The sequence below is a fragment of the Lactuca virosa genome, chromosome 5 (genome assembly GCF_052849685.1).
Source record: "Lactuca virosa cultivar CGN04683 chromosome 5, Lactuca_virosa_CGN04683_v6, whole genome shotgun sequence".
Lineage (NCBI taxonomy): Eukaryota > Viridiplantae > Streptophyta > Magnoliopsida > Asterales > Asteraceae > Lactuca > Lactuca virosa.
Window position 1 is genome coordinate 164,128,363 of NC_136430.1, and position 24,338 is coordinate 164,152,700.

The 24,338-nt window shown below is 40.2% G+C and overlaps 2 protein-coding genes across 2 annotated transcripts; both read left to right on the top strand.

Annotated features, from left to right (window-relative positions):
• Window positions 1-6,315: 6,315 nt before the first annotated feature.
• LOC145111961 (uncharacterized) lies at window positions 6,316-7,689 on the top strand. Its single transcript, XM_079048193.1, has 3 exons — window positions 6,316-6,762; window positions 6,883-7,055; window positions 7,212-7,689. Exons 1-3 carry the CDS (start codon window positions 6,316-6,318, stop codon window positions 7,687-7,689), a joined length of 1,098 nt encoding a protein of 365 aa, XP_078904319.1.
• A 12,113-nt stretch (window positions 7,690-19,802) lies between these two features.
• Window positions 19,803-21,983, top strand: LOC145111962 (uncharacterized). Its single transcript, XM_079048194.1, has 2 exons — window positions 19,803-20,358; window positions 21,859-21,983. The coding sequence occupies exons 1-2, from the start codon at window positions 19,803-19,805 to the stop codon at window positions 21,981-21,983; spliced, it is 681 nt and encodes a 226-aa protein (XP_078904320.1).
• The last annotated feature ends 2,355 nt before the right edge of the window (window positions 21,984-24,338 follow it).

Consider the following 24,338-nt stretch of genomic DNA (forward strand, 5'->3'; position numbering starts at 1 on the left):
CAATAGAGAAAACATAGATCCTTTCTAGGTTGCATGTGAACTTATGAGTTTTAAGTATTTTTTTTGCCAGATGAATTTTTTATAACCTAGAAAACCCATAAGAAATCACAACTTCTGGGCTCCAGATATCGCATGTTAAAGGTACCAATTTATTGTGATTCTAAGAGTGAAATTGTTATTTCTCATAATCCAATTAAGCATTCTTTAACCAAACATATTAACATACGATATCATTTTTTGAAAGATAACATTTTGGATGGGAATATTGAAATCATTTTTGTTCCCACAACCGAAGAAACTGCAGATTTTATCACGAAGGCCCTTTATACAAACAAATTTTAATAATTTTCTTAATATGTTGGTAATACTCAATCCTAATCCCCTTATGTTTACCTAAGTCAACTTTGTGTCTGAATCAAGGTTGTAAAAGTCGTGAGGCGTGGCGTGGCGGCAAAGCCAAGCCTCAAGCTTAACGAGTCATGTCGTTTTTCAAGGTGTGATGTAAGGCGGCGATTATGTATTAATTTATAATTATATTACCACATAAATATAGATTTATATCATATATATAACTAGTTTTTATAAGTGTTATATCAACAACTAATAACAAAAATTTAACAAAAAACACAATACCTGTATGTCTGATTAGAAAAGGCATAAAAAAGAGCAACAATATGTGTGTCAAATGAAAAAACACACGCCATAACGCGCCATGGCATGCCATATCACACCTTTCCACACGTCACGCCTAACAGCAACGTTATGAGGTGTTTCGTAACGGTGAAGTTGCGCCTCACTCCATGGCACGCCTTGACGCTCGAATTGGTGTGTGTCATGGAATGCCTTTTAGAACACTAGTCTGAAGCCTCTAGTTTTTTTATTTGGTTAATTCTGATGTTTATTTTTAGAAGAAGTGTTCTTTAAGAGCATCATTAGCATATATTAGAAGCAATTATCTTGTCCTCTGATACATTCCTCTGGCTGAAGCTTTACCTTTTTTTATCTAACCTTCTGTTTATATGATTTGAGTCCACAAGTTTTGCTCATAACATCCCATTAGAAGAAGTCATTTTTGAAGTAAGCAATGTTACAATAAAATAGATTTCGTATGATTTGTATTAAATGCTTAATCAATTTTATTCTTTTGGGACTCATTGTCCTCTCAAAGAACGTTCGCTCTCTAAATCATCATATTATATTTAATTCTTAAATCATTATCTCTTCAAAAGAACAACATTTTCAAATAAAAAGTACACATGTTAATCTCAAAAAGTTTCTTCCTCTCCAAGGGTAGACCCCTCCTTTCTCAGAAAATCAAAAGCAATCTTTAAGTCAGTTTATGGTCACATCAATTTGGGTTATTTGAACATCGATTACAATCTCACTCGAGTTTTTAATTTAATGACTCTATCATTATCATTTATTGCGTTGTACTTATCGCATTTTTTAAATATTTTTTTAACATGTCTGACAGTTCATAATCATATCTGGATAATCCCAAACCCTTAAATTCAACTTCATCCCACAATTATGACCCACGTTCTCAAAACCATTTCCGAACTCCTTCCTCTCTTTTAAACCTTGCTTGTTCACCAGACTCTCCTACTTGCAATTATGGCTAAATCTGGAACTTTAACCCAAAACCCTGGACCATCTGCCCAATCTAAACCATTATACAAACCCACTTCATGCAATCTTCAAGAAGTTCTTGATGCCTCACTCTGTGATGTCATTCTTGCTCCTTTGATTGATGTCCTAAAACATCACCCTCTTTATGTTACATTCACCATCACAACATCCAAAGTCCTTTTTGAATACCTGGTGGAGGCATATTTATCAGCCGCAGTTGATGATCCTTGTGACATAATTCAACTTCAATTAATAAATGACGATGTTGTGTATCTGAAAAAATACATCTTTCTTGAGTCCATCGGCCTTCCTGTGACAACCCAGGAAAATATGTCACCAACCACCGTTAGAATCTAAGGTTGTCAACAGTATGTATATGACAACCATGTAATCATTCGACAAATTAAATAAATACATTCAAATTTTGACCTTAATTACGTCAAAAAACAGGCTCATAAATAAGTGCATGAAAAATCGTGTCACTAAAGAGGAATTTAACATTTTTAGAATATAACACGTTTCCAAAAATATAAAATTAGTAAAAATCTGACTTAGTATGGAAGAGATATGATTTTTATGGTAAATAAAAATCTATCGCATACTAAAAGGTACAATGCCAAAAACTACGAGGAGAACAGTTGACTTTTGGCAGAAGTCACCAAAAGGATAGACGTAGTAGTACTACTCAAAGTAGAAATTTTGAGACACAGAACACCTAAAATGGAACCGGTATGACAGATTTATGATTTTTATAAAATAATAATAGTTATAAAATTTACGCTAAAACCGAAAGTTAGAATTGGCCAAAACGACCAAAAGGAAAGTTGTAGTGTACGTCGAGACCTACATGGATATATAAGAGACGTTTAAAATGGAGCTCGTATACGAGAAATACGAAATTTTAAAGTTTATTTTTTACCCACCCGCATTTCGGCGCATCAAACGATGGGACTCGTCAGGATACAGATGAGTGGCACGAGGAAAGCGGGATACGTGGCAGCTCCCTTTGGCTCACGCACACTTGTGCGACTTGCAGTCCAAAACTTGCTATAAATAGCAAGCCCCGATAGTTCATTATACACACGTCTAAGAACTTCACTCTCTTTCTTTATTTCCGTTCCACTATTTCCTGAGCACCTCTCGAGTTCTGGACCCCCTACTTTACCCTACATCAACGGTTTCACGCATCAAGGGTAAGCTCACGGCCCCACTTTATAGTTTCTAAACCTTTTGCGGGGGATATACATGTTACATCAAAATTGCTTTTCATAATTATTACTACTGTATAGCATTAGTTGTATAATTATGCTTAAAACACTAAGATAATATTATGTAGTTGTTCTTAGAACTGTAGCGTAATATTATGTCTGGTAGATACTCTACCCAACTTTTATGGATAATATTATGCCTAGATTTTACGCTGACTCAAACAATCATAAATTATGCATACTCAGTTGTTATGATGATAAAACGTTTAGGGAAACATTATACCTAGCTGTTACCTTAGCCAACCTATATCCACCGTTGGGATAGCCTTGTAACTATTGGTTACACTGCGCAAATACCCAGCTAAACCGAATACTATAACTTAGTTATATATATAGGGTATAATGTATATAAGTATAATAAGTATCTCGTATAAATACAACATAGAATAAAAACATGTTGGGCCAGTGGAGGATACACACAAACAAGTGTTTGATGAGACACAATTCATCCCTTGCTAAATAACTTTTAGCTAGCCTTGGCCAATAATTGTTAAATCTTAAGTGAGCGTGTAAGATATATATATATATATATATATATATATATATATATATATATATGGGATTGACACTCCCACCTATGGTTGCTAGCTACAATCTGACGACAAGTCGAAGTAGGAATAACTTTCTAAACTATTTGCGACGTCTAATGAAGCGTCGTAGTTTTGGAGATTATTATACACAGTCATAGCTCGATTATAGGAACTGATCGTAACATTGTTAAACTAATCTATCTAAAAACTGCTACTAGGAAATAAACCAAAGAAAGTAGTGATAGAACACAAACTCAAGTATGCGAGTTAAGGATAACAACCACTCTGGCATACACAAACCCTACAAAATGTTTTAAAGTATACCAAACCTGTGAACTCACCAACATTATGTTGACCGTTCAAACCACACGTATTCTCACGATGGGCGAGATCCTGGTGATGCGGCTAGTAGCTTTTCTGTTTTATTGTACTTTGATTTTGTAACGTACTTGTACCTTGAACACTTATGTGATATATATTATCCCCCATACCAATCAGGACTTATCTTTAATGAATTTGTTATGAGTTAGTAGCAGTTGATTTTGAAGTAAACACTTTGATTCCTCTACCACATTTTGAAGAAATGGACTCCAGCCAAGATGGCATTGAAAACGGAGATTTTGGAATAACTAAGACTCTTGAGTTAAGAGTTGTTTATGGAATCCATGGTATCGAAGACAAGCATTTCATTTCTTTTATTCAAAAGCATAGTTGCTCAAACTCCTTACTCAAAAGTCTTATGGATATTGCTCTACAATCTCCTGAAGCATCAACTTCCATAAAGATGGAGATTATAAATCAACTTGAGTGGATTTTTTCAAAAGGGACATTAATTACGTGAACAACTCTCAGGATATTTAAAGTCAATGGTGGCTACGATTACTTAGGGAGAGATTGTTAAACCTGAAAGTGACCGTTCGCAGAAGTTTATCCTTAGTTGATGGCCGAAGGAGTAATTCGTCCGAAGAATAAGCCATCTGAAAGCATCACCAGCAGAAGATCATCAGAAGTACAGAAGAAGTTGACTTATGTTTTTTTTATTTTAATGATATGTAGTTACTACCTGTTACTTTGTAATGATTGCTAGGTCCTTATCCAGTTAGTAGATTTTTTACAATCTCTTTTCAGTTGATATTTACGAGATTAACCTTATCTTGTGTCTATAAAAAAGAGAATTGGAATGTGGTTCTCCTTACACCTTTTCACTATCTTGTTAGACAATCTTCTCATCAATATAAGAGTGTTCTTTGTCCATCAGGTTTGTTTACTTACACTTTTTTTCTTTCATTATTATTCTATATATCAGTTGTTAAGTTTAATATCTTTTGCACTTTACTTACTTAGCATTTATTAATATTCATTCATGGTTTCATCGCATTTCTCAAGCTAATATTTTCCACTTTTGCAACGTTGGGACGTTATTTCCTATGTGTAGTATGTCATCTACATACAATACAAGAATACTATAGTGTTCCCACTGGCTGTAACATATACGCATGGCTCATCTTCACTTCTTGAGAAACCAAACACTATGACTTTTTCATCGAAGCAAATGTTCCAGCTGCAAGATAATTGCTTGAGTCCATAGATGGACCTCTCAAGCTTACACGCTTTATTTGGATACTTAGAGTATATAAAATCTTTAATTTGTTCCATCTACATATCCTCTGTCAGTTTTCTTCATTTGTCATATTTCATAATCTTGAAATGTTGCTAAGGCAAGTAGTATCCTAAAAGACTTGATTATCGCTACTGGTGAGAAAGTTTCTTCATAATAAATTCATTGGTCTAAGTATAACCCTCCACAATTATTAAAGCTTTGAACATATGTACATTCCCATTTGTTAGGGCAAGGATCCTTAAATATTCAAGATCCTCAAATATCCAGGATCCCAGCTATCATCGTTATTAATTTTATTAACAATTCATAACGGTTATATTTTGTTCATAACTAATACATGTGCAAAATATTCAAGGTAAGACCAATTCTCAACGAAGAATCATCTCAAGTATGCTAAAGACCTGGAATACTTGGTCAAATAACGTTCGTGAAGTTGGTCATAGAGGATCCCGGAAATATCGGACATCTTTTTGGCTAGTTTAAACTATAAATTGACACTTGTATCTCACACACAACACACTGTTTTTTACTAAAAGCTTACTCTACAAAATCATTCACTTGTTCTTATTAAAATATTCTCTGTAATCGTCATTTTACATTAATAAAATCATCAAGGCAAGTGATCGTTGTCACCTCCCAAGGTTTTGTGCCAGAGGTCCTAGCAAGGATCAAGGGCTTTCCTTGTAAACCATTGTGTCACTCTCTTTTATCATTTTCTATTTCACAATTCGAACATCACAGCCCCTCATTCAATTTGGTTGATTAGTACTTGTGTAATTTTTGACCAAAACAATTTGGCGCCCACCGTGGGTCCATGGTGCTCAAAATCCTCAAAAAAATCATGTCTACACAACCGTTCCTTTCTTCGTCCTCTATTCCTTCCATTCCAACAAAAAACCTACCACTTCCTCCGAGTGGGCCCCCTACTCAGAGGAAAACGCCTGGCACTTCCAGGAAAAGCACCCCTTCGGTCACTAACCAAGGAAGTTTGGGAACTTCAGGACTCTAGGATTCGACCACCTCAGTCACTACTGCAGAACTCTTCGCTATGATGAGGAAAATGACACAACAAGTGACCCAACAGCAGGAGGAGAATAGAGCACTGCTCAAAGAAGTGGAAAGGATGAAGGCGGAATTTCAGAAATCCTAGGAAACAACGCCCACAGTTGTACAACCAAGGATCCTGAACTTTGATAATGCAAGATCCTCATAAAATCACCAGAAGAACACAGCTCCTACCACTGTGTCGTCGCCCTAGGGGACAATTATGGACAACCGATCATCTATGATCAATGATCTCAATGAGCCTTTCAACACTCCTAGAAACCTTGATTCTAGTAACTTCTTAAACAAGAATACTATTAATACTAACTATACTAACGTTGATGCAGGAATAAACCCATACATGGACAGGGAACTTCAGCAGTTGAGAGAAATGATCTCAAGCGTACCCGGGGTGGTCCAACCTATACCAAAAGTGTCACTAACAAGTCACAGGATCTCGAGATTTGCTCTCGCGATAGCGGATACCGAAGTTCCTAAGCGCTTCCAAACTCCTAGCATGAAGCTTTACGATGGAACTACGGATCCTGAAGAGCACATAGCGCAATACCGAGAAAGGATGGATATCATTCCCATCCCAGGGCACTTAAAGGAAGCTTGCCTATACAAAGGGTTTGGCTTAACCCTTACAGGATCAACTCTCAAATGGCTGGTAAACGTTCCCCCATACTCTATTACTTCTTTTGCACACTTAGTCAATATTTTCAATAACCAGTTTTCTCGCAGTAGAACCTTTGAGAAGATCACTAGTGATCTCTATCAATTGGTCCAGGATTCTAAGGAAAGACTTAGGGATTTTGTTAACAGGTTTGGCAGGGAAGCTCTGAGCATCCCCAACATCGACATTGATATTGTTGTAGATGCCTTCAAGATGGGACTAAGGAAGGATTCACCCTTCTATGAAGACCTTGTGATGACCCCATGCAAAATATTGGACGAATTCAGGTGCCGAGCGTTAAGGTTCATAAGGCTTGAAGAGGACAAAGAAATCCAGAAGAGAAGCAACCTTCCAAGTCAATATGAGAACCCCAACAGGATGGTCGAATCCTCAACCCCAAGATCCTACTAATCTAAGCCCTATTCCAAACTGGATCATCACAGGTTCAATGCCCTCGATGATGAAGGAGAAGAAGAGGATCTTCCTAAGATCATTGACTTTTGTTTTTATGTGGATGTTTTAGGTATAATTCATGCTATGCAGGATCTTGGAGACAAAGCAAGATGGCCAAAGAGGGATAACAAGTCCACCAGTTGGAATGACAAGTCCAAATGGTGTGCTTACCATGAAGACTTCGGTCACATGACGGAGGACTGCATAGCCCTAAGAAAAGAAATCAGCTACTTCCTTAGCAATAGATACCTCAAAAATATCGTCGGGAGAAAAAGAGAAAAATCCAAGGAGAACAGCGAGGATGGTCACAGGATCCCGGAGAAACCAAGATCTCCACCCTCTAACGCTAAGATAATTAACGTTATCTCAGGTGGATCTAACATTTGTGTACTTCTAATTCTCAGACTAAAAGACACGCCAAGGTCTCTAAAACAGAAACAAAAGATAGACCACGGAAGAATACCATGATTAGCAGCGAAAAAGAAATTACATTTGACAAGACGGACAGGGAAAGGATTCAGGATCCTCACCATGAAGGACTCGTGATAACACTGTACATGGCCAACCATTTCGTGAGGAGGATCCTTGTTGATAGAGGATCCTCGGTCAACATTGTACTCCTAGACGCACTAAAAAGGATGAACCTCCCAGAAGCAAAAATAATCAAGAGATCATCGGTCCTCATAGGATTTAGCGGGGAAACAAAACACACGATTGGGGAAATAAAGCTACCAATATACATAGAAGGGGTAAACCCTATAATAAAAATTTGTGTTATTGACACCTTATCTTCTTAAAATGTGATGCTAGGTAGACCGTGGATCCACGAGATGAAAGCGGTTCCGTCAACATATCGTCAGTGTGTAAAATTGTCTACTCCATGGGGAACAGTGAAGATCATGGGAGATCAACAAGAATCAAAAGAATGTTATAAAACCTCTATGAAATATACGACCAAACCTCAGAAAGCATAACATTTAAGGAAGGGGGCACCACACGTCCTGGAAACGAAGGAACAAGATATGAAGGAAGTGCCCCTGGGCATCGAGGACCTTGAAGCTAAAGTCCTCATAGGATCCTCAATGCATGAGTAAATTGAGCAAGATTTGTTAAAATTCCTAAGAACCAGAAGCAAGACATTCGCATGGAAACACAAAGATATGACAGGTATAGACAAGAGTATTATCACTCACAAACTTAATATTGATCCTTCTGTCAGACCAATACACTAAAAGAGAAGGAAGTTTGCACCTGAAAGGAATCAGATCATCCAAGAAGAAATAGAGAAACTCCTCAAGGCGGGAATGATCAAGGAAGTGAAGTTACCAAGATGGCTGGCTAACGTTGTTGTCGTATAAAAGAAAAACGGAAAATGGCGAGTATGTGTAGACTACACGGATCTTAACAAGGCTTGTCCTAAGGATCCTTTTCCTCTACCACATATTTACTATATGATAGATACGACGGTTGTCCATGAACTCTTAAACTTCATGGATGCTTCAGTAGGATTCAAACAAATCCAGATAGAACCATCCGACCAAGAGGATACAACATTCAAAACATGTAACACCCTGTTTATTTATTAGATAAATAAATAAATTAATGAACAAATGGTAGCCCTAAAATAAATAATTATATATCAAAGGATGATCTCGAGGAGCTAATTGTCACAAGTTTAGAAGATGGAGGTTAAAAGTGTAAAATCTGGATTTAATTATAAGTATTATGAAAGGCAGGGATTAAATAGTAATTATTGGGACTTCATTGAAGAGATTTTGGAGACCTAGGGGATGTTGGGTAAATTTTGGACTTAATTTGAATGAATTTTGGTTGGCTGGGGTTAAAAAGGTAAATTGGGGATTTGGTTTGAAAGGAAAGGAAGGCGGAGGGGTCATTCTTGACATTATGGCAAACCTTTATATGAGTCGAGTATATAACCCATAAGGGAACCCCAACCCTAGCGGAATAAACAGCCGCCACCCTCTCTTTGACCATCTCCGGCCGCCGCTCTCACCCTTCTCCGACTTATAGGGTCGCGCCACCACCTCTGTGGAGGTCTTCAACCACCGGGCGCCACCACAATGCTGCTGTCGTTGGTATAGAAGAAGGGTCGTCGACCATACGAGATCTCCCCAGCCGTCGTTGCATCCTCGGGGTCCGATCGCCACCTTTTGGCCACCGCTACTTCATTGTCGGAGGAGCACAGGAATATTCCGGCGTCGTGTGCTCCAAGCCACCAAGCGAACACAGAGCATCCATCAGCCTCCTTCCCCTTCTCCTTCTTAGGTCGTTCTGCTGTCGCCATCTCGAGGGTTCTGCCGTCGCCGCCATGCACCACCTGGTGATTGTGGGTTGTGTGGGTGTGTGATTGTGCTTCAAGTGCGTGTTTAGGTGTGTGTGGTTGTGTTTCCATTCGTATATGTGTGTTGTAGGTGTGTTTGATGGCCAGAAAATGGAGGAGACGACCACCATGGCCGCCAGCCATGGTGGCTGCCACCGTGTACCACCACCGACCACCACAAGGGTGGTTACGTGTGTGTGTTTATTCTAGTATAGTGTGTGTGCGTTTATTTTGATATTTTCATTGTAAATTGTAAAGTGGAATAATGGAAAGAAATTGAAAACCACTACCTTAGGGTGGTGGCTGCCGCCTCCTGCCGCCGTGTCGGGTGGCGGTTTTCCTCGTTGATGTTGTGATTTGGTTGTGATGTTTGGTCAAGGGACTAAAACCCTAATGGGCCTTGTAAGCCCTAATGGGCCCAATAAAGCCCTAATTGACATTAAAGCCCAAATAAGTGTCTGATGGGCTTAGTGAACCCTAATGGATCTAAGGACTTAGCTATTGGGCCTAATGGGCTAATGTGGGTTGGAAACTCTAATTAGGGTTTGGAAAACCCTAATACAATAAAACTCTAATGGTGAGAATTAATCGGGATACACACACGGAAATTATTTAATAGCTTGAAATATTAAATAATAATCATTGGCAAAGATTAATCTAAGCAATATTGGACTTAATGGATTAAGTCCTTAGTGGATTAAGTCCTTAATGGGTTAAGTAGGAAACTTAACCCTAATCATCATGTTATGTGAAACCCTAATTTCACTTGGGCCTTAAGTTGGGCCTTTCTATTGGGCCTAGATGATTGGGATAATAATGGGCCATCCAAGAGCAAGCAATTGAACTAGAAAAATTTATGGGCCTAGAGTAAGGCCCATGTAAGGGGTTTGGGCCTAATTTGGAAAATTGGGCCATAGATGGGCCACAGTTTGGGCCTTAGTGATTATATGATGTTAGGCCTTAGAATAAGACCATGTATAGGCTTGGGCCCAATTTGGAAAACTGGGCCATATGTTGGGCTTTGATTCCTAATTGACTTTGGGCCTATTGATTGGGCCTTGGGCTTAAATAAAGCCAAGCCTGGGGTAATGTAGTAATTATCCAAAGTATATACTTATGGTTATTTAGTGGGACCCAATTATTAATTGGGTGATGTTTTGATATTGACAGATCGGGAATCTGTCATCCAGCAGCTGGGGTTGAGTCTGCAGGACTTCAGCAGTGTGGGATTGAGTCTGCGGGACTTCAGCAGTGCCAGGTGAGTCTTCTCACTATACCTTACCCAGAGTGGTAATTATGTGTGACCGAAAGGTCTTATGAGCTTATACGTGATACGTGATATATGTTTTATGTGATATGCTATGTTATGAGTTGCATGGTTTGGACCGGAAGGTCGACAAGGTTTGGAACGGAAGGTCAATAGAGTTGGGCTGGAAGGTCAACAGAGTAGGACCGGAAGGTCTACAGAGTTAGGACCGGAAGGTCTACAGAGTTAGGACCGGAGGGTCTACAGGGTCAGGACCGGAAGGTCTTATGTTCTTACATGAGTTATGCGATATTATGCAATTTGTCTATGTGACATTATGCATTTTGTTTATATGTTATTATGCATTTTGTTTATGTGATATATGTTCTTATCTATGTGATATGTATATGCTATGCCCTGAACTTGCAGAGTGTGGACCGGAAGGTCAATAGGGTATGGACCGGAAGGTCAATAGAGTAGGACTGGACGGTCTACTCGGATTGTGGGACCGGAAGGCCCCTGAGACACATTGACCGGAAGGTCTCGTAAAGCTTTAGCCTCGAGTGGCTAATTATATATGTGTGGTATTTTGGGAAACTCACTAAGCATGCGTGCTTACCGTGTTATGTGTTACGTGTTTCAGGTACTTTGTTTCAAAGGAGAGGAGCCGACTTGGTCGCAACGCATCACACTATGTTTTCCGTACACGGGATCCTTGGGATTACACTCTGATATGGTTTTATGATACTATGTTTTGATTATTGAGACTTTGGTTTTGACATGAGATATTATTTTGAAGATTTTTATATTGATCGGTTTTATGCTATAATTTAATAAAAATGAAATTTTTAGCCTTAAATTTTGGGATGTTACAAGTTGGTATCAGAGCCTTGGTTTGAGGGATTCGGGCACACTCTCGGGTGTGTCTGAACTCAAACTAAGGACTTGGTATGAAATTTTTCAAAAGAAAAGTCATTTTTGTAAAGGAAGTTCGAAAAGAATTTGAAAAGAGAACAAAACTTTGAAAAGAACAAGATGTGTGATGCGGGAAATCAGCCGAGCTCAAGTAAGTTTTCCCCAAGATACCCATACATGTTATGTTATGATATGATATGATTGTGAGAACTGCATGCTAGTTTAGGGCTAAGTATCTAGGGAGATGCCTTATATGCCTGATGTATGTGCTTGTTGAGCTGTATGATAGTACTGATCAGATAGTAATATGATAGCCTGTTTAGGTTATGCCTGATTGTATGAACCTTTGAATTGCATGTACAGATCCCTGAGTAGAGGATATAAAGGTTTGATTGGAATAGGATGGTTAGATTTTCCATTGTCTGAATGTTGCTTGCTTTGTGCTTTGTGAGACTCTTAGTAATGTGAGCTAGCTATATTCATGAGGTAGCTAGTTGACATTATTGGGAATATTTCAGCAGCTGAGGACTGGGTGAGTTCGGGAACCTAGGAAATCCTAGGATATGTTTCAGTGGGTTAGTAGCGAGGCTCAGTGAGACTTGGGTACCAGTTTGAGTAAGTGAATTGGAGGATTCGGGAGGATTGCTGAGGAAAGTATGGATAGGTGTGGAAGGTAGTATTGGGCCCGTACTACTGAAAGCAGAGGATCCATACTCGAATCGGTGAGAGTCTTGGAGAATCTGAGAAGCTTCTGGGAGGAGTTTGTGACCCGGTTTGGGGGCAGAGGATGTTCCAATTGTTGCAACTTAGCCATTGGCAAGTGAGCTAGTGAGCGTGACAGGGTGTCAGACCCTGAAGGATATGATTTCCAAGATTTGCAGATGCGAGATCGATTTGGAGCACCCTGGGAAGATAGGGTCGTGCCAGGTGCGTATAGTAGAGGGTCCCAGGAAGATATCCATGACTTTTGATCCTCATGTGAAAGGCCAGCAGGGCCGGAGTCAGTACCGCACGTACGGGAAAATGCATAAGGGAGTTTGTCGCTCCAAGGGTTTAGGCTGCTACAGGTGAGGTAGGGTTGACCATGTCAGCTGAAGGTGATCTGTATTCCTCCAGATGTTGCGGGTATGTCATCTTCTACTGCTACTAGATGAATGTTGGGAATACGTACCGCTTTGGAATTATGAGTGAGTTTGGATAAGTCAGACCTCGGGTCGGTTTTCTGCTAGTGTCTGGGTTATCAAGGATCATATATGCCATCATGCATGCCGAAAAGTCCTTGATGAACCCACTGAGGGACGCATCTTGCGGAGTGGGTTCCGCGTGTACCGTTATCATTCCAGATCTTTGTCGGGATCTGTGCAGGAGTATTAGTGAGAGGATATCCGGTCAGGGATAGAGTGATGGTTGTTCAGTGGAGTCAGCGTTCAGTGGTTCTATCATGATCCAGGTATGGTCGACAGTTGTCTATGGAAGAACTTTGGAAGCTCAAGGCACTACCATTGCTAGGACAGGACTGGTAGCATAAAGATGGTAGTGTCAGTTGCAGGTGTTAGATGCATAAGTGGTTGGTCATTGGATGTTCAAGAGAATGGTATTTTCGCATGGGAAGTGTTGTAAGACTACGGGGGTAGCCGTAGCATTCACTTGTGGTCATTTAGCATGGAAAGTGTTGTAAGACTACGGGGGTAGTCGTAGCATTCACTAGTGGTCAGTTAGCATGGGAAGTGTTGTAAGACTACGGGGGTAGCCGTAGCATTCACTAGTGGTCAGTTAGCATGGGAAATGTTGTAAGACTACGGGGGTAGCCGTAGCATTCACTAGTGGTCAATTAGCATGGGAAGTGTTGTAAGACTACGGGGGATAGCCGTAGCATTCACTAGTGGTCAGTTAGCATGGGAAGTGTCGTAAGACTATGGGGGTAGCCGTAGCATTCACTAGCGGTCAGATAGTGATAGAGTGTCGTGAGACTGATGGTGTAGCCGTAGCATTCACTAGGTTGGTAGATGGCATGAGCGTGTTGTTAGAATGCGGAAGGAATAGTAGTACCCACCAGTTCGGGTGCAACATTGAGGATATGGAAATCCACGGATTGGATTTCGGATTTAACAAAAGGGTTAGATTTGGTTAAGCCAGTGATAAGACGTTAGAAGCATCACTACAGTTATGAGATCAGGGAAGCAACGGACTGCTTAAGGACGTGTGAGATAAGGCTAACATTGGTCAGGTAGCAATCACTTCCAGCCTTGGATTTGATGATGATAGGATTCGACGTATGGACCCGATCAGTTAGATCAGAAGGTTATTAGGGCCTTAGTGGCATGATAACTAGTGGCAACTAGTTCTAGAGAAGGATTTCGATCGAAAGTCGTGTGAGGCGACTAAGTGGGAGTCCCTTGGCTCCGCAGCCAGGCCGGAACCCGGTACTTCAGATGATTGTCGAACGAGTTGAGGCCAGGCAGGTCTCGATAGATTTTGGAAAGCAGCCAGATGGTAACCTACTGCTTCAAGCAGATCAGCGTTTGGGCAGTTTCAGCGTTTGGGTGGTATTAGTATTTTTGTTTGGGTTGCAAATACGGACGGAATAGCTAGATGATTTGGGGAGTGACAAGTCACTCACAGCGGGAGTATCTGAGCCTTGGCCAAGTATTAGTGGTCTGCAAGGATAATTGGGTCTGTGACCATGTTTTTTTATAGTGGGAACCTCGATCTATCAGAAGTTGAGTAGTCAGTTGAGGGATAAACATGCTAGGTTCAACGATAATGATTTAGTATGAGTGGTCTGTCAGAGATTTAGACAATCTCGAGACAACAGATTTCAGACAGAGTACATGTGGTCTTGTTGCAAGGAATTCGGCACCTGCAGATTTTAGGGCTTTATGAGGATTGGTCATGGCTACCTTGGGAAGGCTAGGGCGTGCCCAGGTTGGTGACCATGCTACTAGAGTGGTTGGGCGAGTAAGTAATGGTAAGGAATGATTTCGAGGACGAAATCTCATTTAAGTGGGGGAGAGTTGTAACACCCTGTTTATTTATTAGATAAATAAATAAATTAATGAACAAATGGTAGCCCTAAAATAAATAATTATATATCAAAGGATGGTCTCGAGGAGCTAATTGTCACAAGTTTAGAAGATGGAGGTTAAAGGTGTAAAATCTGGATTTAATTTATAAGTATTATGAAAGGCAGGGATTAAATAGTAATTATTGGGACTTCATTGAAGAGATTTTGGAGGCCTAGGGGCTGTTGGGTAAATTTTGGACTTAATTTGAATGAATTTTGGTTGGCTGGGGTTAAAAAGGTAAATTGGGGATTTGTTTTGAAAGGAAAGGAAGGCGGAGGGGCCATTCTTGACATTATGGCAAACCTTTATATGAGTCGAGTATATAACCCATAAGGGAACCCTAACCCTAGCGGAAGAAACAGCCACCACCCTCTCTTTGACCATCTACGGCCGCCGCTCTCACCCTTCTCTGACTTACAGCGTCGCGCCACCACCTCTGTTGAGGTCTTCAACCACGGGGTCCACCACAATGCTGCTGCCATTGCTGTAGAAGAAGGGCCGTCGACCATACGAGATCTCCCCAGCCGCCGTTGCATCCCCGGGGTCCGATCGCCACCTTTTGTCCACCGCTACTTCATTGTCGAGGTCACAGATTGTCGGAGGAGCACCGGAATATTCCGGCGTCGCGTGCTCCAAGCCACCAAGCGAACACAGAGCATCCATCAGCCTCCTTCCCCTTCTCCTTCTTAGGTCGTGCTGCTGTCGCCATCTCGAGGGTTCTGCCGTCACCTCCATGTGCCACCTGGTGGCTGTGGGTTGTGTGGGTGTGTGATTGTGCTTCAAGTGCGTGTTTAGGTGTGTGTGGTTGTGTTTCCATTCCTATATGTGTGTTGTAGGGGTGTTTGATGGCCGGAAAATGGAGGAGACGACCACCATGGCCGCCAGCCATGGTGGCTGCCACCGTGTACCACCACCGACCACCACAAGGGTGGTTACGTGTGTGTGTTTGTTCTAGTATAGTGTGTGTACGTTTATTTCGATATTTTCATTGTAAATTGTAAAGTGGAATAATGGAAAGAAATTGAAAACCACCACCTTAGGGTGGTGGCTACCGCCACCGGCCGCCGTGTCTGGTGGCGGTTTGCCTCGTTGATGTTGTGATTTGGTTGGGATGTTTGGTCAAGGGACTAAAACCCTAATGGGCCTTGTAAGCCCTAATGGGCCCAATAAAGCCCTAATTGACATTAAAGCCCAAATATGTGTCTAATGGGCTTAGTGAACCCTAATGGATCTAAGGACTTAGCTATTGGGCCTAATGGGCTAATGTGGGTTGGAAACCCTAATTAGGGTTTGGAAAACCCTAATATAATAAAACCCTAATGGTGAGAATTAATCGGGATACACACACGGAAATTATTTAATAGCTTGAAATATTAAATAATAATCATTGGCAAAGATTAATCTAAGCAATATTGGACTTAATGGATTAAGTCCTTAGTGGATTAAGTCCTTAATGGGTTAAGTAGGAAACTTAACCCTGATCATCATGTTATGTGAAACCCTAATTTCACTTGGGCCTTAAGTTGGGCCTTTCTATTGGGTCTAGATGATTGGGATAATAATGGGCCATCCAAGAGCAAGCAATTGAACTAGAATAATTTAATGGGCCTAGAGTAAGGCCCATGTAAGGGGTTTGGGCCCAATTTGGAAAATTAGGCCACAGTTTGGGCCTTAGTGATTATATGATGTTGGGGCTTAGAATAAGACCATGTAGAGGCTTGAGCCCAATTTGGAAAACTGGGCCATATGTTGGGCTTTGATTCCTAATTTACTTTGGGCCTATGGATTGGGCCTTGGGCTTAAATAAAGCCAAGCCTGGGGTAATGTAGTAATTATCCAAAGTATGTACTTATGGTTATGTAGTGGGACCCAATTATTAATTGGGTGATGTTTTGATATTGACAGATCGGGAATCTGTCATCCAGCAGCTGGGGTTGAGTCTGCAGGACTTCAGCAGTGTGGGATTGAGTCTGTGGGACTTCAGCAGTGCCAGGTGAGTCTTCTCACTATACCTTACCCAGAGTGGTAATTATGTGTGACCGGAAGGTCTTATGAGCTTATACGTGATATGTGATATATATTTTATGTGATATGCTATGTTATGAGTTGCATGGTTTGGACCGGAAGGTCGACAAGGTTTGGACCGGAAGGTCAATAGAGTTGGGTCGGAAGGTCAACAGAGTAGGATCGGAAGGTCTACAGAGTCAGGACCGGAAGGTCTTATGTGCTTACATGAGTTATGCGATATTATGCAATTTGTCTATGTGACATTATGCATTTTGTTTATATGGTATTATGCATTTTGTTTATGTGATATATGTTCTTGTCTATGTGATATGTATATGCTATGCCCTAAGCTTGCAGAGTGTGGACCGGAAGGTCAATAGGGTATGGACCGGAAGGTCATCAGAGTATGGACCGGAAGGTCAATAGGGTATGGACCGGAAGGTCATCAGAGTATGGACCGGAAGGTCAACAGAGTAGGACTGGAAGGTCTACTCGGATTGTGGGACCGGAAGGCCCCTTAGACACATTGACCGGAAGGTCTCGTAAAGCTTTAGCCTCGAGTGGCTAATTATATGTGCGTGGTATTTTGGGAAACTCACTAAGCATGCATGCTTACCGTGTTATGTGTTATGTGTTTCAGGTACTTTGTTTCAAAGGAGAGGAGCCGGCTAGGTCACAACGCATCACACTATGTTTTCCGCACATGGGATCCTTGGGATTACAATCTGATATGGTTTTATGATACTATGTTTTGATTATTGAGACTTTGGTTTTGACATGAGATATTATTATGAAGATTTTTATATTGATCGGTTTTATGCTATAATTTAATAAAAATGAAATTTTTAGCCTTAAATTTTGGGATGTTACAAAACACCAACAGGTATTTATTGTTACACTGCAATGCCTTTTTGTCTTTAAAATGCAGGTGCAACATATCAAATATTGGTGAATCGTATGCTTAAAGACAAGCTGGGAAACACCATGGAAGTGTATATTGATGACATGGTGGTGAAGTCAATGAAAGCTAAAGATCATCTCAGGGATCTTAAAGAAGCATTTGACATCCTATACGAATACAATATAAAATTGAATCCACTCAAATGCCACTTTAGGATGAAGTCGGTCAAGTTCCTTGGATATATGGTAACCAAGAGAAGAATCGAAGCAAGCCCGGAGCAGATTAAAGCAATTATCGAGCTGAAATCTCCATCTTCAACAAAACATATCCAAAGTCTAACCGGAAGGGTAGCGGCACTCAACAGGTTCATTTCAAGATCCTCAGAAAGATGTAAACCCTTCTACGACATCTTGAAGAAGAACAAGAGGTTCGAATGGACTAAAGATCATGAAAAAGCTTTTCAGGAACTCAAAAAATACTTGAGTTTCGCGCCATTACTGGTAAATCCCATAGACGGGGAACCACTCCTCCTCTCCCTCTCAGTATCCTCAAATGCAATAAGTGTTGTCTTGGCCAAGGATCTTAACGGAGACCAACATCTTATCTACTATGTAAGTAAGAGTCTCCTGAATCCTGAAACCAGGTACTCTCACCTCGAAACACATATTATACATGTAAAGACTAATTATCCAATTAAGAACATCATGAGAAAACCAGAAATATCAAGAAGGATGGAAAAATGGTCGGTGAAGTTAAGCACGTTCGACATCAGATATGACCTGAGATTCGCCATAAAGTCACAAGCATTAGCATACTTTGTGGCTGACTTTAGTGATGATCTACGAAACGAAGTAGACATGGAAGCCAAGCAACTCCTAGAAGATGAAAACTTGGGAAAATGGACATTATACACAGACGGAGCTTCAAATCAAAAAGGAACAGGGCTAGGGATCATACTAAAGTCGCCACAGGGGGACATCCTACCCCAGGAAGTTAGTTGCGAATTCAGAACTACCAATAACGAAGCAGAATACGAAGCACTCATCATGGGACTACAATTGGCTAAGGATCTTCAAATCAGGGATCTCCAGGTATTTGTTGATTCTTTATTATTAACTAATCACTTCAATGGATCTTATGCAGTGAAAGGTGAAAGATTAGCACTATATCTAGAGATCCTCAAAAAACTTACCTTCTGATTTCGAGAACTTTAGCCTAACCCAATTTCCCAGAGAAGAAAACACAGAAGCAGACGCATTAGCCAACTTAGGATCCTCCCATAGGATCCCACCAGAAATGAAGATTCATATAACCCACATAGTAACCCCAGCCATAGAAACCTTCTTCGACAAAAACCGATGATCCTGAACAACCAACAAGCATATCAGCTATCGAAGATCCTGACCCTAGGATCCCTCTTCAAAGGGACCCCGACGAACAAGATCCTCAAAGGATTCCACGATCATGGACCCAACCCATTTGGAGTATCTCCAAAATGGCATGATCCCAACAAAAGAAAAAAGCGAAAGAGCATTCAGAAGAAGAGTCTCGAGATTCGTGATAATTCGAGGTAAACTCTATAAAAAGTCTATGGCAGATCCGTACCTTAGATGCTTGGAAGATCCTGAAGCTACAAAAGTCTTGAAGGACATACATGAAGGAGACTGTGGCAATCCCACAGGGGGCAGATCCTTATGCTCCAAAATACTAAGAACAGGATACTATTGGCCAACCATGAAGAGAGATTCTTTTCTACATGCTTAAAAGTGTGATGCTTGCCAGATACATAGCAACATCCTACATCAACCGGAAGAACCTTTACATCCTATTATCTCTCCATGGCCATTCATGAAATGGGGAATGGATATAGTGGGAAAATTACTAGTAGCCCCATGAGGAAAAGTATCCATGCTAGTGATGACTGATTACTTCTCCAATTGGATCGAAGCTAAAGCCTTCATTTAGGTAAGAGACAAAGAAGTAATCTCATTTATTAAACGTAATATCTTGACCAGTTTCGGGATCCTGGCTGAAATTATATGCGACAATGGATCCCAATTCATAAGTAAAAGGACAACAGACTTATGCACAAGTTAGGGAATCAAAATGATAACTTCCACTCATGTTCATCCCCAAGCTAATGGTAAACCAGAATCCAACAATAAAATCATAGTAAACAACATAAACAAAAGATTGGATAAAAAGAAGGGAAGATGGGCAGAAGAGCTTCCTTTCATTTTATGGGCAGATAGGACGACTTCCAAAGTAGACACAAATCAAACCCCCTACTCTTTGGTGTTTGGGACAAAAGCAGTGATCCCCACCGAAGTAGTGATCCCGACGGCAAGATACTTACTACAAGATCAAGAAAATAACAAGAACCTAGCACAAGATCTTGACACTATTGACGAACTCAGAGATCTTGGCAAAATACATATTGTTGCTCATCGACAAAGGATCACCAAGGCTTACAATAAGAACATAAAAGTCAGAAGGTTTCAAATAGGAGACTTGATATTAAGAAAAACATTCCAAAACACCAAGGATCCTAGTGCAGGAAAATTAGCTCCTAAATGGGAAGGACCATATCTCATAGATGCTGAAGCAGGAAAAGGAGCATATTGGCTAGCAACTCTCGAAGGAGACGTTCTGCCAAGACCCTGTAATGTTATACACCTCAAAGCATACTACATGTAACTAGGGTTGATTGATCCACAACAAAACCAAGGTACACATATTCTTTACCTTAAACTTTGCATAATTACTTATTTTCTCCTCGAATATATTACTAACTTAAGCATCAGAGGGGCGTTAGTCTAGGTGGACGTTTGTTATGTAGAACAACGTACGGCTAAGGATCTCCATAAGCAATGATCATGAAACATAAGGATCCACAAGATTGGAGATCCTAAAATATAAGGATCCTCAAGGTTGAAGATCCTGAAACATAAGGATCTTGACACACGAAGATCTCAACGTCTTAACACTTGAGAAACTCCATTATATTTAGTGGTGTAATCTTTAAACTATCATATACACAAGCTAAAGACTGACCATCTCTCCTACTCTTAAGGGTACTTAACCCCCTCTAAGGTTTAAAGAGCTAATTACCTCTTTCACACGAACTAAGGTTTATACACCTCGCTTGGACGCACGATATCTAACTATGGGATACGGATAAGGGGATCATTTCACGATTCAGTGGCTTGGCAACCCTCTTATCTTTGAACATAATTTGAGATCCTTAAGGTTTATAATGTTCTCATGTTACCCAAAATTTGAGATCCTACCCCAGTGATTACTTAAGGTTTATAACATTTTCATGTTATCAAAAATTGGGATCTTACCCCAAAAACTACATAAGGTCTATAACATCTTCATGTTATCACACGTTGGGAATTTTCCCTAGAGAACACAAGAATCATAACATATTCATGTTATCATAAGTAAGGATCTTTCCCATGAATTATATCACAAGTTGGGATCCTCCCTAGTGTATAACATTAACATGTTATCCATTGAACCTATGGTGTTACATAAGAATTTTATCAAAGTCTATGACCTAAACAGGTTATCCTAAGGAGGGAATTCCCATGTATGGTCTAAGATCCTCACCTTTAAGGATCTTCGTCAATAAGGATCCTCATCATTAAGGATCCTTGCCCTTATGCATCCTCATCGTTAAGGATCCTCATCAACCCTCATTGGTAAAGATCCTTATTATCAACAGTGAACCTAAATTCTCTCCTAAGTTGAGATTTATCCTCAATAAATTTCAAGACTTACAAAGCTTAAGAAAAAACTCGGAGATAATCAGGTTCCATCTATCCTTATTCTCCGAGAAGTCAAGAAAAAGTTTAAGGATCTTGAATTTTCCTGGGTCCTAAACTAAAATCATCTGATTATCAACATTCAAATATGCTAGAAATGATTTACTAAGAAAATTCAGTTTTAGGATTATTCGCAGGAACCAAGTTTTTCAGGATCCTAATTAATTAAGGATCTTAATGTCCTAATAGTCATGAGGAGAGATCAGAAGAAAGATATAAGAGGAAAATACTACCATGTCATTCACAAAAGGGTTGCATATCAACCCAACCAAAAGGTTAATTGTCTTACATCACTGACAAAAACAAAAACTACTTAAACTAAATTTTTGCAGGCCTAGACCTTAGCCTGGTTATCATCGGCCACGTCCTTCTTCTCCCCTCCTCTGGTCCACAACAACACAAGATCCTGATTGGCGATAGCAGGCTTATCGATCAATTTGGCCAACGCCTCGCGTGATCCGTCCACGTCTCGATCAATTTGGCCAACGCCTCGCGTGATCCGTCCACGTCCGAAGAACCTGTGTTTTCTAGATCCTATGCCATCTTAATCTTAGCCTGCAGAAAAGCTATTGGAGCGCTTGTCTTTGCGTCAGCGATCACCTCCTCGAGATCCACGAGATGCTCTTCCTTCTTTTCGACTTTCTGTTTACTCAACAACTCCACCCTCTGAAGAAGATGCTCTTCCTTCTTTTCGACTTTCTGTTTACTCAACAACTCCACCCTCTGAAGAAGATCCTCATGGTGGCCCTCCATGTCTTCTCCTGCTCTTTTAGAACAAAATCGGCTTTATCGACACGTACCCTGATATCATTGGTAACATGGGAAACGTGAGCGGAAACCTGGAAGAAACATAAACATCAGCATGAGAAGGAACATGTATGATAGATTAATATAAATAATGCCTATGTGCAGAATACTTACAACTTGGTAAAATGAGGATAACTTCCCAAGAGCATCCTCGATGTTGAGGTTCTCTAGGCTGAAGTCTACAGCCTCAGACGTCTTTCTTTTTCGGGATCGTGAAGCCTTAACCGTAAGGTCTATACGAGATTTCTTGGGAAGAGGAAGAATGGCACCTTTTTCCTGATTGCCTTGATCGGACCGCTCATCATATCATCTTCAAGATCTGCCAAACCAAAACTAGCCTTGGACCGGGTAGTCTTAGAACCTGCCAGAGATCCCTATCAAATCAAGATCCTCTAAAAGATACATCCGAGAAAAATAATGTTACCAGTAGCCATAGAGTCAGTAGTGGAGGAACCCTCTTGGAGACTGGAATGTTCGAGCTTGAACGACCTCTCGAGTGCAGGAAGCGCAAGAAACTTGGAAATCTTGTCCTTGGAATAGTGAGCAGTAGGAGAGAGCTCCTCAAATTTGAACGTTGCATCAAAACAAACAAAATAAGGGAAGTAAATTTCAAGATCCATAAAAGTATAAATTAAATCCTACCCTTTTTAATCCATGTTTTTGGCAGGGAATCCCCTTCAGGAATCAACTTACGTCTCACAAAGAATTATTTTTCCTTCCAAGCGTTGTCATTTTGTTTAGATTTCAGAATGAGGTGGGGTTTGTTTGTCTTGACTCTTAGCAGGAAACGGGAAGAACCAAAAGTAGAAAGATCATAGATTAGAGCCAACTCAGATGATCCAATGTCCATATTTTTGGAGTAATTTAAGCGGTCGATCCAAAATAGGATCCTCCATACCACAGGCATAGTTTGGATATAAGAAATCTGGGTAGTCAGAAAGAAATCGCGAATGATGCCAGTAAAAGGATAGGTTAACCCTAGAGTAAACGGGTATTCAGGAAAACAGACCCACGTCGGAGACACAAAATCAGGTTGCACGGTAGCTTCTAAAGGACGGAAAACTACGTCGGAAGAAAAAGTCCCAATAGTTTTCAACGATTATATATTATCATCGTCAAAGGAGAAAACTGTTGGGTTTTAGCATTCTAACACTCCAATAGTGTACATGCAACCCTATAAACCTTTGATATATGTTTTCTCTATTATACATGCAAATATTCAATATTCCAAGGTTTCATCCTAACTAGCATAATATGAAGTATATACAAGACAAGAATCTAGTATAATGACATACCTCTTTGTTGTAGCTTGATTCCATGGAGCTTAAGAGCCTAGTGCCCCAAGTGTGACACCTCAAATGGCTCACACTACACCACCAACAACTTGGAATAACTTGAGATAAAAGTTCTTATGCTCAAAATCGGCTAGCCCTCTCATATGAATCCTTAGGGCCGATTTCTTGAGCTATGGGGTCTTTATATATTGTGGCTATTAGGGTTACACGATGTAACTCATGACTTTCCATATTTTTCATACTCCATGGGTTAAAACCTCCATGGAGTATCCACGGGTTACTCCATGGGTTTAGCCCAACATGAAAAACTATGGATCATAAGCCCACATATATAAGAATGAAGGATTTACACAATCAATCCCCATATATTTAATTAGTCTCTTTTGATAACAAAATTAATTCCAAATTAATTCTTGATCAATTCTAATTAAATAATATGATTTCATATTAATATATTAGAACTTATAATATATTAATAAATCATAAATATACTTTTCTCACAAAAGTCTATCCAAATTGTTCCGATGCCATACAACCCAAATGGACCATGCCAAATCGGGTCAAGTACATAGTTATGGACTTAGACACTAATCCAACAGTCTCCCACTTGGATAAGTCTAATAACTATTATTTCAAGTATGACCTTGCAACCTGGCTAGCAATCTTATCTATTAAAAGTTGTTGTCAAACTCTGAACAAATCAATGAGGC